The 15121-nt window shown below is 44.9% G+C and overlaps 1 protein-coding gene across 1 annotated transcript in view; it reads right to left on the bottom strand.

Annotated features, from left to right (window-relative positions):
- Positions 1-15121, bottom strand: part of DDR2 (discoidin domain receptor tyrosine kinase 2) — a 58535-nt gene that overhangs the window by 30868 nt on the left and 12546 nt on the right. Inside the window, exons 2-4 of the mRNA XM_053391175.1 lie at positions 8611-8706; positions 1563-1665; positions 8-239 (exon numbers count right to left, since the gene is read on the bottom strand). Coding sequence (XP_053247150.1) covers positions 8-239; positions 1563-1665; positions 8611-8692 — 417 coding nt within the window. The 5' untranslated portion in view covers positions 8693-8706. The remainder of the gene's footprint in view (positions 1-7; positions 240-1562; positions 1666-8610; positions 8707-15121) is intronic.

The following is a 15121-nucleotide window of genomic DNA, read 5'->3' as shown; positions in this document are numbered from 1 at the left end:
GCTTTACCTGCTTTCCATGCCTGTTCCGCCAAGATATCCAGCGGGTGCCATCCCGGCTGTAATTAATTTTGTACATTGGTGCAAATTCATTGCCGTGACCTCCTGCATGACGGCCCTGGGTCCCGACTAGGGTGATGAAGTGCAGGGCATGTAAATCAATCTCCAGGAACTCCTTGAGGTCATCTGGTTCCACGGGGATCTCAGGGCACCATGCACCGTCCCCTTCTTCTGAGCCTAGCCTAGAGAAAAGCAGAAAGTGGACCTGACTGGCGTCACCCACTCATTTGTGGTCAATGCCCATCTTGGCCTTTCACTTCCCATGGTGGTTCTGCCTCATTCTTTCATTCGTCTCCTTCCTGTGACTCCCTTATCTGGCTCTGGCCCTCTCAGCCACTAGTCCAGTTTCTCCATTCCCATTCAGCTTCCTGCTTTCACCACCTTAGCACCTGTGCCTTCCCTACTTGCCACTATAGATGTGCCACGCAGGTGGCAACAGGGCAGAGCCAGGACTGGAGAAGCTGGGTTGGGCTGACCTCAGGGATGGAATGGAGGACAAGAGCATGGCAGCTCTGCCTGTGACAAAGGGATAGGCTGGAAGCTGGCTATGGCAGATGGACAAAATTTGGATAGTGATAATGGTTTTCTCCCTCTCACATGAAAGAACTCGTGGGAGGTAAAACAAGGAACTCTTCACATCACATTCAATGATCATATGGAGTTAGCTGCTGCAAGATGTGGAGAGGCTCAGATGGCTTAAAAGGGGCTTATGTGTATTCATGGTGGTGATGTATCAGTGGTGATAGACCATCGTAACTAAATGAGGCAAGTTGAGGCAAATGCCACAGGTGGTAGGATCCACAAAGGCAGCAGATCTGGCCTCCAAGGAACATATCACATGTAGATCTTCACCTCCTCCTTTTCCCTGATGTAAAGCTTCACTCCCCACTTTATCCCTGGTGGGGCAGGTGCCATTTTGTGGCTTGCCTAAGGTGCCAAAATGTCTTGGGCCGGCCTGGCCAGCAGGGTTAACATCATGGCCTCTGCTGGCACTGAGCACTGCTAGTCATTCCGTAGCTGTGCACCCACACAGTGTTGAATTAAAAGCCCTCATGCATTCTCTACCACCTCACATGCCCCATTCAGTGGTGCTCGGCAGTGGATGTTGGCAGCATCCAGCAAACCATCTCATGAGCCGCAGTTGGTTGCATCAGTGATAAGCAAAGGACACCATGAACAATCCAGCAGGAACCTGTTCATTCTGCTCTGTTACTGCTGGTAATATTCAATGTGTGAACGTTAGCACAGGTTCTGGGGCTGAGCCCTGGTACAATAAGGGTGCCAATAGTAGACCATGGGCTCCTCTGAGGATGCATGCAGAGGCAGTTTCACCTTTTTGGGTGCCCTCAGACTGCTTAACCTAAGAGGAGCCGATCACTTTTGGAGTAGGGGAGGATGCAAAAGCACAGCCAGTGAGGCATGGGAACGACTGGGGGATGTGAACTGAGGCTCTCAGGCTCATATGTTTTGGGTTTGTGAGAGACCCAGGCTCATCTCTCTCTTACCTTCCATACTTAGCTGCTGTGGATTCAGACCATTGACTAGAAGCAGTAATGTCCTCATCAGGGATGTGCCCACCTGACATGCCCAAGGGGTAGCGGCAGACAGCTGCAGAGAGAGAGAGAGAGAGAGAGAGAGAGAGAGAGAGAGAGAGAGAGAGAGAGAGAGAGTAGTTTGGGATGTCGGTTTGGGATGTCAGTAAAGCAGTAATGGCAGGTTTTTTTAATCCAACAAAATATTCACCAGAAAAGGTTTAGAGAAAACAAAAAAACCAGAAGTATTGGAAGAATTGATTTTAAAAGAGTTGGTTAAAAAACCTGGAAAAGATTTGGTAAAACAAACAATAAAGATTACAAACACAATATTCCATGATAATAAACCAAGAAATAGAATGGAAAATAAAAAGGATGAAGCAGAAAAACATGTGCATATTTGGGACATGCTGCTGCATGGAATAATGCATGAGTTTGACCTTTGGAGTTTGTAAGTAAAGCATTTAAATTTACTAACAGTGTGGTTTGTTCTTTACGAGAGGGACAGAGAGGAGTAGAGAGGAGAAGCTCTGTAAGTGAACTAAACAGAATATTTAAAGAGTCTAACAACCTATACTCTTCATGCTTCACTGTGCTACATGATTGTGTTTTTAAACTCTGCTGGGAGCTCTCACTTGCTGGAGAGGGTGTTTAGCCTGTGCTTTGGATCTAAGGATCAAGCCAGTTATTTTACTAATTTCCACACACTATCTATCTATTCCCCACCCCCATGAGCCCACATTACTCGACTGACTTCAGGTCCAGTGCTGGACCATTTCGATCAGATACTCCCTGCTGATGTGGATAGATTCCTCCAAGTTGGTAGGCCCACCACCTGCCTCCTTGATCCGTGCCCATCTTGGCTGATTAGGGAGTGTCCAGATGTTGCGCGGACCCCCCTGGTTGAAATTATCAATTTGTCCCTTGGCAGGGGACATTCCCAGGGGAACTGAAGGAAGCAGTGGTGTGTCCGCTCTTAAAGAAAACTTCACTAGATCCTTTAGACCTATCCAATTACCGCCCAGTTTCAAATCTTCCATACCTGGGTAAGGTAATTGAGAGAGCTGTTGCTGAACAGCTTGGTAGGTTTCTGGAGGAAACATCAGCTTTAGATCCATTTCAGTCCGGTTTCCGTCCTGGTTTTGGGATGGAGACGGCTCTAGTTGCCCTCACAGATGATCTCCGTAGACAACTGGATCGAGGCGGGTCAGGACTGCTGATCCTTTTAGATTTGTCAGCAGCCTTTGACATGGTCGATCATGATCTTCTGATCAGACGTGGGGATACAGGGTATAGCCTGTAACTGGCTGTGCTCTTTTATCTCTGGTCGGGGACAGAGGGTGGCACTAGGGAGGGAAATGTCGTCGCACCATTCCTTGGTGTGTGGAGTGCCGCAGGGCGCAATTCTCTCCCCGATGCTTTTAAAGATCTTTATGCGCCCCCTTGCCCAGATTATCCGGAGCTTTGGGCTGGGCTGTCACCAATATGCTGATGACACTCAGCTCTATCTGCTGATGGATGGCCACACCAACTCGGCCCCGAACACACTGACCAGATACTTGGAAGCTGTGGCTGGATGGTTTCGTGGGAGCCAATTGAAATTAAATCCTTCGAAGACAGAGGCCCTATGGCTGGGTCGGGATGGCATGGGGATGAAGGACTAACTCCCTTCTCTTGCGGGAGCCCAGTTAGTGCCATTGCCTTCCGTTAAGAGTTTGGGTGTAATCCTTGACGCCTCCCTTTCCATGGAGGCGCAAGTTACAGCAACAGCCAAGGCGACATTTTTCCACCTTCGCCGCATCCAGCAGTTGGTCCCTTATCTTTCCCGCCCCGACCTGGCCACAGTGATCCATGCAACGGTCATCTCCAGGCTTGACTACTGTAATTCGCTCTAAGCGGGGCTGCCCTTGAAGCTGTCCCAGAAACTCCAGCGGGTGCAGAATGCTGCAGCGAGGCTCCTCACGGGGTCTCTGCCATGGGAGCATATTCACCCAGTGCTTTTCAAGCTGCACTGGCTCCCGGTGGAGTACAGGATCAGGTTTAAGGTGCTGGTTTTGACCTTTAAAGCCATATATGGCCTAGGACCCTCGTACCTATGGGACCGCCTCTCCCGGTATGCCCCACGGAGAGCCTCAAGGTCCATAAATAGCAACACCCTAGTGGTCCCAGGCCCTAAGGAAGTTAGATTGGCCTCAACCAGAGCCAGGGCCTTTTCAGCACTGGCCCCGGCCTGGTGGAACGCTCTGCCTCATGAGACCAGGGCCCTGCAGGATCTGATTTCTTTCCGCAGGGCCTGTAAGACAGAGTTGTTCCGCCTGGCCTTTGGCTTGGAGCCAATTTGATTCCCTCCCTCTCTTTCTTTTTTCTTTTCCTTCTCCTCCTGCGATGAGGCTACATTTTAATGTTTTAATGTTTCCATATTTTAATGTTGTATTTTAATGTTGTTTTTAAGTTGTAATCATTCAATTTGTTTTTATTATTGCTTGTAAGCCACTCTGAGCCCGGCCTTGGCTGGGGAGGGCGGGGTATAAATAAAAATTATTATTATTATTATTATTATTATTATTATTATTATTATTATTACCACAATGACTCCAGCCTAAGATAGAATACTGTTTTTCTAATCTTTCTAATCTATTTTTCATTATAATTATAATTACAAGTACTAATTTATATAATGTGAAGTTTAGTTGGTGCATCATGCTACCTGTCAGAGCTTTTGAATGCGCGTTCCTTAATATTAGGAAAGAACCATGGATGCTTGAGTTGAGATTCCTGCATTGCAGGGGGTTGGACTAGATGACCCTCAGGGTCCCTTCAGATCTACAATTCTATGATTCTAAGCAGCAATAATGACCAGATAAAAGCTATATATAGCTCTATCTTCCTCGAAGCTCTTTAAAGCCCTAGGACCCTACCAGAGGAAGATCTGTGAGCGGTGAAAGACTGTTTGCCATCAGGGGGTGGTTGGTTTCACCTGTGCTTCCCCACTTCCAGGCCGAGGAACCTTCAGAAGGGAATTGCTGCTATGGCCACTATGTATATGTGTAACGAGCTGAACAGAGTGAAAGATTATGAGTTATTGGGGTGGGGAGAATGTGTGTATGAACCTAAGAGTGCATAGTTTATCTTTTGGTTCCTATTTTGTTTTATAAATAATAAATGCTGTATTGATTAGTTAATCATATAATATGACTTTTGCTTTAATTGTGATGTTTAGCGTGTTGTTTAATTGTAGCTTTGTTAACAGTGTTTTATAGATTGTAATTGTTTCACTGATGATTTGTTAATTTTCTATATGATTTATGCTGTATTTGTTATATTCTATAATGTTCTGCCAGGGACGCGGGTGGCGCTGTGGGTTAAACCACAGAGCCTAGGACTTGCCGATCAGAAGGTCAGCGGTTCAAATCCCGTAACGGGGTGAGCTCCCGTTGCTCAGTCCCTGCTCCTGCCAACCTAGCAGTTCAAAAGCACGTCAAAGTGCAAGTAGATAAATAGGTCCCGCTCCGGCGGGAAGGTAAACAGCGTTTCCGTGCGTTGCTCTGGTTCGCCAGAAGCGGCTTAGTCATGCTGGCCACATGACCCGGAAGCTGTACACCGGCTCTCTCGGCCAGTAAAGCAAGATGAGCGCCGCAACCCCAGAGTCGGCCACGACTGGACCTAATGGTCAGGGGTCCCTTTACCTTTACCTATAATGTTCTGCCATGTCACTGTTATTTATTGTTTGTAAATGGCATGGAAATATAATAAATCATAGCAAATCAGATATGTAGAAGTTAAAGTGGAACCTGCATCTTGAGTCCATTTCTGCATATCTCTAGCCCATGAATTAAATCCTAAAGTTTTGTAGCGATGAGAAGGAATATGTTTAAAATGTGTGCACTGTTTAACTGTGAGAGTCTCAGATCCTGTAAGGGCTCACTTAATTTGGAGTTAATTACGCACTTTTGAAAAAGACACCTCTGCAAATACTGATACCATGTCATAACTTCAATCTCAAACCTGATTTGAATCTCTTGTTTAATTAAATTCTTGAATTTTTTAAAATCACATTTGTCATTTATACCATTTTTTAGTTTCTAAAGTGCTGTCAAATTCTTTCCACTAGTTTTCACTGGGTTTTCCAGTGGTAGACTTGAGTTGAAAGAATATAGAGTACTCTAAACATCATTTGAAATGCATTCCCATACACACTTTTAGTCAATTTTTCATTCCTGAACTGCCTCTTGGAAGCACCCCTACCAATATGTTTGCAATCTAGAATTATAATATTTGGCATTTACACAGCACTCTGCAATATTCAAGTAACTTCTCATACATTATTTTCAATAGTTCTGTAATATACACCAGTATCACCCCAAATTGTAGGTGGGTGGCAGAGGCAAGATGTGGACTAGAGAACGTCCTGACTTGTAGACCCTACAGCAACTGAATAGTTAAACATTAAATACATTTTAATTGGTAAGATACAGAGACTGAGCTGACTGAGCACTGGAGGGACAGCTCAGTAAAGCCCTTCTGCAAGCTCACTTCCCCAACACCTTCTTCCCAGTTTGGAAATGGAAAACTACCAGTGCCTACAATGTGTGGCTGCTTTTGATTTGCAAGAGACTAGCCAAGAAGCTTCAAGCAGGCCTTGAGCTACCTGAGCATTATTTTTCATGCTTAGCTGCCAAGAGAGCTTCTCAAAGGGCTGCTTGTTCCACAATGTTTACTGTCTGACCGCTGGCCTCAGCCCAAAGCTCTGTCCATTACCTGCCAGCTAACTACTTCTTAGCAAACTGAACTACACAGGATGAGGAAGGTGCAGCATTTTTGAATCACTTATGGAGCCAAACACATTCCGACACATTCAGTACAGCCTACACATCTTCCAACAGTGGTATAAAAATACTGGACCAGAAATGGGGGGCCTGTGGCCCTCCTGTTGTTGTTAGACTCAAGCTCTCATCATCCCTGGCCAGCATGACCAATGGGTAGGGATGATGGGAGTTGTACTCCTGCTACAACTGGAAATTTGCAGGTTCCCAGTCCCCTGCACTAGAGACCTTTGGGTTGCCCAGGAAACTGATTGGCAGTAGTTTCAGGACACGGAAAAACAAAATGCTGTTCTAGATTTAAAGGTAAAGGTAAAGGGACCCCTGACTGTTAGGTCCAGTCGTGACCGACTCTGGGGTTGGCCGAGGGAGCCGGCGTCCAGCTTCCGGCTCATGTGGCCAGCATGACTAAGCCGCTTCTGGCGAACCAGAGCAGCACATGGAAACGCCGTTCACCTTCCCGCCAGAGCGGTACCTGTTTATCTACTTGCACTTTGACGTGCTTTCGAACTGCTAGGTTGGCAGGAGCAGGGACCGAGCAACGGGAGCTCACCCCGTCGCGGGGATTCGAACCGCCGACCTCCTGATCGGCAATTTTGATTACTGTACAGTATTTTGGAAAGGAAGGGAGAGAGACTGAGGGGAGAGAGACTTTCTGCAGGCAATGGCTTTTCCGTGCCCCACCTTCTAGCCCCTGGAGCCTTTCCCAGACCATGACTTTGAGAACAGAAGAAGCATCTGGGAAGAGAGGAATTCAGGGGTAGTTTTTAATAATAATTTTACAAGTTGTGTGTCCTTGTTTCTCAGTTTGACCGTTTTACATGGTTTTGTGCGTTTTGTGGTATTTTATGCATTGTGATTTGCTGTTATTGATTATAGATTAGTAATTCTTTATTGTAATTGATAAGTGTAAACTGTTTAATTATTGTTTGCTGATGTTTAATTTTACTGTTTACTATTGGATTCTAATGGACTATTGAATATTGCTTTATTTGATATGCTGTTTATTTTAAAGTTATTGTGACTTTTTATATAGGATCTGATTGTTACTATTAATGTTTGATGTTTTATTATTATTTTTATGTGTGTTGGAAGCCACCCAGAGTGGCTGGGGCAACCCAGCCAGGTGGGCAGGTTATAAATAATATTCATTTATGTATTTATTTGGAAGAATCCAAGCTGCAGAGGAATTCCTGTGGCTGAGCTAAGGTCATCAAAGAACAACAGGAAGCAATTGAGGGACATTAACAATACAAGAGAACTCCTTCTCCCTTGCCTTGAGGTTTGAACAGGGACTGGGGATTTGGAAAGTTGCCAGGGTAATTGCTCTGGGAGCAAGGGTGGCTGGGAAAAAGGAGGAGGAGGAGGAAGAGCTGAAAGCCTGTCCCTGGGGGACAAGCCCCTCTTGAAAGGCCTATGCTATAAATTCTGGACTCCCTCCATGCAGACTGAAGGTGTAAATAGGTAAATAAACCATATTTCTTAAAGCCACGACAGTCTCTGCCATGTATTGTATTCTTCAAATGGACACAGAACCTATGTGGGTGCCTGGGACCCCATGGACGCTTGGCAGAGAGAGGGACAGGCACCCGTCTTTTGTAACAATACTTTTTCTCTCAGTGAATGATTAACAGGGTGGAACTAGCTGCCACAAGATGTGGTGTTGGCCAGCGGCTTCAATGGGTTTCAAGAGCAATTACACAAATGCATGGTGGACAGGTCCACCAGGTTGGCTATGACAATATATATAAATGGAACTTCTGTGTTCCAAGGAAGGAAGCTCACCTCCCAGTTTCCGATGGTGTTGTCCTCATGTCCTGCTTTTGGCCTTCCTAGTGTTATGAAAACCATCAACCCAGCCACTATTAGAAGCAGGATGCTGGATTCAATGAGCTTTGTGCCTAGATCAGCAGGGAATCTTCTTTTGATTCTTAGGGGACCCAAACATGTTGACTTTTGTATGCCATGAGAGCTAACCTTTATGGAGGTCTGAGGGCAAGCAGCTTAATCAAAAATCATACATGGAACCTGTTAGCTGTGATAAGCCCAATTTAGTGTTAAATAACATCAAAAGGTACAACACATGACCACCAGTAACTATACTGCTCAGAAGTATTATATGCAATGTGACTTACTTCCAGGTAGGCTACATCTCTTAGTTTGTGGACCTAATACTGAGAAGCAGCATTTTCATCCCTTACCTGGATTGACCTGAGTTTTCACAGCACTTGGAATAGCCAGCAGGATCAGCAGAGCTATCAGTGTCTGGGGAGGAGCAAGCATCTTCAGTTTCGTACCTATGGCAGCCAAAATAAGAAATCAGTAGACACAAAGAAGGCATAATTAAGACTGCAGTCGTATGCTGACTTCCCTGGGAATAAAGCCCATGGAACAGTGCACAATGAGGCCTCATCCACACTTTCACTTCTTCCACCGCTTTTCCCCAGGGGAATCCGCTCTCTACCACTGAATCTGAGCAAACGACAATTGCATTTTCTATGGGTTTATGTTTGCTCCGATTCAGTGCTAAAGAACAGGTTTTTCTGGGGAAAGCAGCCAAATAAACAGAAAAGCACTCGAATTCATGCCTAGAAAGCACGTGAGAATCAGAAGTGTAGATAAGCCCTGAGTTTTAGTTCAAAGTAAACATGCAGAGAGTTGCCCCTTAAGACTTTGATTGCGTTCAAGGCTAGCTTAAGTCGAAGAGTTAAAAGTCCAACCACACATGTATCTTACTGTATGCAGCACAGCAGAATAACACATTAAATTATACATGCTGTGTATACATTACCAGATTAAAACTCACCTAGGTCCTTTCCTTCCCCCCTCCACCAGTTCGGATTAAAGTTGGTTTTGGGGGAAACACATTAAAATGCAGTATGTTGTAAAATGCAACACCATAGATATGGGTTGTGGCTAATGTGTGTATACCACTTCCCAAACCAGCAGTGGGAGCACACAGCATGCAGAGTAAATGGAGTGTGTTCACAGCTCAAATGTTTACCAAGATGCTATTTTCCTATCTGTAGCCAGAGCAGAGCCAGAATGCCTTTTCAAATGCAAATGTCTTGAGCATTGCTTTTTCCAAGGGTTATCTGACAGAGGACACTTAAGAAAGGGCGGACTTTCTGAAACTCCAGGTATGAAGGTATTTTTCAGACACAGAAAGTGGAATCAGCAGAAATGATATATAGGTTGTGAGGTGTCCTAGGCTTGCCATTTGTCCTCTTTTTCCAGGACACATCCTCTTTTTCATGAGTAGAGAGTCATCATAGCAATCCATAGTTAAAAGCAGAAGTCAGCAAATGTGTCCTTTTTTGCTCTTCAAAATATGGCAACCCTAGAAATTCTGTTCTAAACTTTACTGTACACCTTTGTAGACCATGAAGATGTTTGGCTAGACCTTTTCAGTCTCCACTATAAGGTGTACCTAAATAAAGGAACTGCAACTTTCCAGTGAAAGGCCTACTTCTTGAACCATCCATCAAGTATAGCTTAGGCAGGGTTGCCATACGTCTGGTTTCTCCCTGACAGGTCCTCTTTTTCAGGGGTGAAATTTCAGTCTGGGCAGATTTTTTGAATTTGCCAAAATGTCCGGGTTTTTGCAAACCGAGCCAGGAAGTGTGCGTGCGAGGATCACTCTTAACATTTTTCTATTTCTATGAGGCACCTGCATGGTGGATGTTGGGAATGGGCTCACGGTCCAATGGCAGATCAAACGGCTGCTACCTGGACCTCTCTGAGCTGTTGGCTATGCCAGTGCCCAGTAAGCTGCCCGTGAGCAGGTGGGAAAGACTCCCTTAGGAGGGGGGTCTCTCTCTGTCTCCCCTTTTCCTCCCCCACCCCTTTCCGGGTCTCTCATATACTCTGTGTGCCTCAATGCCAGGATCTCCCCCCCCCACCCTATGCATTATCCATTGTTCTTAAGCTGACTTTGTTTTGCAATATTAGAAAGATCTAAGGAAAGAAAGGGAGCTTGCTGGTAAAGAAGATCTCCCCAAGCTCTCTCAGTCCCATTTAAAAGTTCTTTGTCTAAGGCCAATGAGCATATGGATAGCGAGTGTGGAGATTAACCAAATCACATTGGGTACCTCTAAACACAATTCCTGAATGTAAGTTAAAATACACAGCTCTCATGTAAGGTCAGGGAAAGCCTCTCCCCATTTGTGTTGGTTTTTTCTTTCTTTCCTGTTTTATACATATTGAAATCTTAGCAGACTGAAGAACCGAGTAAAGAAATTGCTGGGGGTTTGGGGGGCGGGGAGAAGAGTGGAGGAAATAGCCAAAGAACTTGGCATCCATTTCCCCCTAAAAGCTTTGCTCCTTTCTTTTGAACACCACACTGCTTGGATCTTCGTATTGTATTTCTTTTTGCCATTATGTGAGTAAGTAACTCGACAACCTTTAGAAGACATCCGAAGGCAGCCCTGTATAAGGATGTTTTAAAATGTTTAATGTTTTATTATGCTTTTATATATGTTGGAGTGGGGCAGATGGGTGGGGTATTATTATTATTATTATTGAATAGGATGTCTCTATTTGGAGGGTATGGTGTGCGCACGCACCGTGGCTCCAGACTCTCTTTTTTGCTCTTCAAAATCTGGCAACCCTAGCTTAGCTTAGGGGAATTTGGATTAGTTTATTTCTGTTTGATTTAGGGCTTAGCCACACTTACCTTTGGCCCCACTTTTTCAAGGCACAGGTCCGTGCTTTAATGCTCCATGCCACAGAGTGTTTGCCACAAAAACTCAAACTTAGTAAACTTGTATTATTTTAAAGAAAGAATTAAGTTTGCATGACTGGATTTTTATTGATCTCTGTTAAGGTAAAGGACCGCTGGACAGTTAAGTCCAGTCAAATGTGATTAAGGAGTGCGGCATCTTCAAACTGAGGGAGCTTGAAAGCAGACAGCTTTTCTGGGTCATGTGGCCAGCATGACTAAACCACTTCTGGTGCACAGAACACTGTGACGAGTGCCAGAGCACATGGAAATTCTGCTTACCTTGCTGCCTCAGAGGTACCTATTTATCTACTCGTGCTGGTATGCTTTCGAACTGCTAGGTTGGCAGGAGCTGGCATGGAGCAACGGGAGCTCACGTCATTGTGGGGATTCAAACCACTGACCTTCCGATAAGCAAGCCCAAGAGGCTCAGTGGTTTAGACCACAGTGCCACCTGCATCCCATTTTTTTGTTAGAATATAGCACCTACTTATTACACTGCTTTAATGTGAACTGAGAGGAAAAATAAGCCATTTCTATGTTGAAATTAGTTCAGGCCCAGGAAGAATGCAGGAAGCTGCCTTATACTACCCAAGTCAGACCAGGGATCCATCAAACTCAGTACTGCCTACACTGACTGGCAGTGGCAGTCAAGGGTTTCAGGCACACAGCATCCCCAGCCCTACATGGAACCTGGGCTCTTTCACATGCAAATCTGGTACTCTGTCACTGAGCTATGACCCTTCCCCAAAGTGGGAATTTCTGGCCCATAATCACATTTGAAAATTGTGCTAGAAATCCACAGACCCCTTAAAGGGAGGGCTGAATGTACAAGGGTTTTGGATCAGACATGCCTTCTTCCCACTTTTGCTCTTAAGGGAATTAGGAAAACCCTACTAACTAGGAAAGCAAGAGATAAAAATCCTACTAAGAATCCGACTTGAGATTTCAACCTGCCTGCAATTTCCCTGACCAGATGAAATGATTTAGAAGCATATTGTATTTGGGACAGTAACTGAGGGGTCCAGGCAAAACCAGCAGGGATGCCTCTCCCTGTTACATTCTTGGCATAGGTCATTTTTCAGGGCCTGAAGATGGATGGAAATTGCTCACGCTCAACCTTCACCAACTTGGTGCCCTCCAGACATTTTGGACTACAATTCCTAGCAGCCCCAAGCATCACAGCTTTATCATCCAGAAAAACTTGGGCCGTTGTTTTCTTATGCTGCAAGTCTTCTAGAACTACTTGAATAGACATGCATAAACATGTGCTGCTTTTAATCACATGGGCTCTTGATTCTTTGTGTGAATGTGTTTAGATTTTATTGTATTATTTTATTTTTAACGACAATCATTGGTTGAAGGGCAGTAAACAATGTTTACAGTGAAGTAACTAATAAGAAATAAATGCACCCCCAATCAAAGCTGAACTAGAGCTTTATCGTATCATAGAATCATTGAATTGTAGAGTTGGAAGGGACCCCGAGGGTCATCTAGTCCACCCCTCTGCAATGCAGGAATCTCAACTAAAGTATCCATGACTGGTGGTCATCCAACCTCCACAGAAGGAGAGTCCACCACCTCCGAGGGCGTCCGTTCCACGGTTGAACTGCTCTTAACATCAAAAAGTTCTTCCTGATGTTTAGCCAGAATCTCCTTTCTTGTAACTTGAAGCCATTGGTTTGGGTCCTACCCTACAGAACAGGAGAAAACATACTTGCTCCATCTTCCATTTGACAACCGCTTATATATTTGAAGATGGCTGTCATATCCTCCCAGTCTCCTCTTATCCAGCCTAACATACTCAACTCCCTCAACCTTTCCTCAAAAGGCTTGGTTTCCACACCCTTGATCATCTTGGTCACACTCCTCGGCACACGTTCCAACTTGTCAGTATCTTTCTTAAATTGTGGTGCCCAGAACTGGACACGGTACTCCAGGTGTGGTCCAACCAAATAATAATAGAGTGGTACTATGATTTCTATCAATCTGGACACTAGACTTTGATGCAGCCTAGAATATCATTCACAGTTTTTACTTCTGAATCACGCTGTTGACTCATGTTAAACTTGCGGTCTACTAATACCCCTACATCCTTTTCACATGTACTACTGGCAATCCAGGTATCCCACATCTTAAATTTGTGCATCTGGTTCTTTCTGCCTAAATGCAGAACCTTACATTTGTACCTATTGAGATTCATTTTGTTAATTTGGGCCCATTCCTTATACATGCCTTTCTTAAATCTCAGCTCATCTGTAAGAGCTTTAGCAGCCACATCGGTTTCCTTAGATGCCTCCTATTGTTATTTCTTGTTAGAATTGTCTGCATTTGTGCTTTTTTCACTTTTAAGAAATTCCCATCCATCTTGGACTCCCTTCTCTTTGAGTATTTCTGACCATGGCATCTCACCCAGTAGTTCCTTAAGCTTTTTGAAATCCAGAGTGTATTTCTGACTACACTCAGCTTTCCCTTGCCTCTGTATCATGCAAGCCAAGAGGACATTATCACTTTCTCCCACGGTGGCCAGTACTTCCACTTTCTCAATCAATCAATTCCTCCCTGTTGGTGAGGACCAGATCCAAGAGAGATGGTCTTTTTCTTGCCACTTCTCAGAAATGAAATTGTCAGCAAAACAATTGAGGAATTTGTTGGACCTTGGTAGAGTTTTAGTTCCAACAGATATTGGGGAAGTTGAAGTCTCCCATGACTACTACAGCTTTCATTTTTGAATGTTTGGTAATTTGCTGTAGGAAGGCATCATCCAAGTCTTCAGTCTGGCTATAGCAGACACCCACAGTAAGGTCACTGTTGTTTCCCTCTCCTACAATTTTTACTGAATATGCCTTCCATGCTCCAGGTCATGGGTCTCTTCCTTTGTAAAGAAATGCTTTACATATAATACTACTCTTTCTCCTTTCCCGTTTGGTCTTCCTTCCACTTCCTTCTTATACTTTCCTCTCCTTTAGTAGGTTTCTGGAGCACCACCTCAGTTTCTTTTGCATCAATGAAACTATTCACCCCAGTACCTGGTATACCTGGTAATATTATCTCCATCTCCCTCAAGATTTAGTTTAAAGCTCTCATTCTCGCCAACCACTGTGGGGTGCAACCCATCTCTTGCCAGAAGTCCTTCCTCAGGGAAGCAGAGACCATGGTCCAAGAAGCCAAACCTAGCAGTTTATGTCCAGCATTTCCCTCTCTCTTCTAGGGCTGTGCAATAAATCGCCATACCATCTGTTACGAGTATTGAAATGACATCGCAAGAAGTGTTTCAACCAGGCAATATACCAGTGAGGGAAATGTGAACAAAAGGGGACATCTTCCCAGGCTGTCCTCTCAGCTCAGCTGAACCGATAACTCCCTTGATACTCTTCACCATCTCTCTCTGCTTTGCATGCTTTCACTCCTCCCTCCCCTCACTCTGACAATAAGTCCTCCCTGCAAGCTCACAAAAACCAGCAAATGCTTTAAGCTTAACTCATGGGTAGGCAGAATAAGGCCCGGGGGCTGGATCCAGACCAATCGCCTTCTAAATCCGGCCCGCGGACGGCCTGGGAATCGGCATGTTTTTACATCAGTAGAATGTGTGCTTTTATTTAGAATGCACCTCTGGATTATTTGTGGAGCCTAGGAATTTATCCATCCCCCCCCCCTCAAAATCTAGTCCGGCCCCCCACAAGGTCTGAGGGACAGTGGACTGGCCCCCTGCTGAAAAAGTTTGCTGACCCCTGGCTTAACTTTTTGCTCTCACTGAACCAGTAACTTTTCTTGGCAAGAAGGCAGTCACCATCTTTCCCTAGCTGAGAAATAAGCAATAAGCCCTCGGCTGCGGGCCAATTTCCCAATAACCCCTCCAGCCCCTTGCAAGCACACAAACCACCCCTTTAAGCATAGCTCAGCTAATTATGCAAAACTTGCTACCAATCCAGGAGCAACCCCCCCCCCAGACAATTAAAGATCCAGAAGCAATGTAAACAAAGAACATAAAC

Source organism: Podarcis raffonei, chromosome 6 (genome assembly GCF_027172205.1).
Source record: "Podarcis raffonei isolate rPodRaf1 chromosome 6, rPodRaf1.pri, whole genome shotgun sequence".
NCBI classification, from domain to species: Eukaryota; Metazoa; Chordata; class Lepidosauria; order Squamata; family Lacertidae; genus Podarcis; species Podarcis raffonei.
Note: the sequence above shows the minus strand (reverse complement) of the source record. Positions and strands in the feature narration are given on the sequence as shown.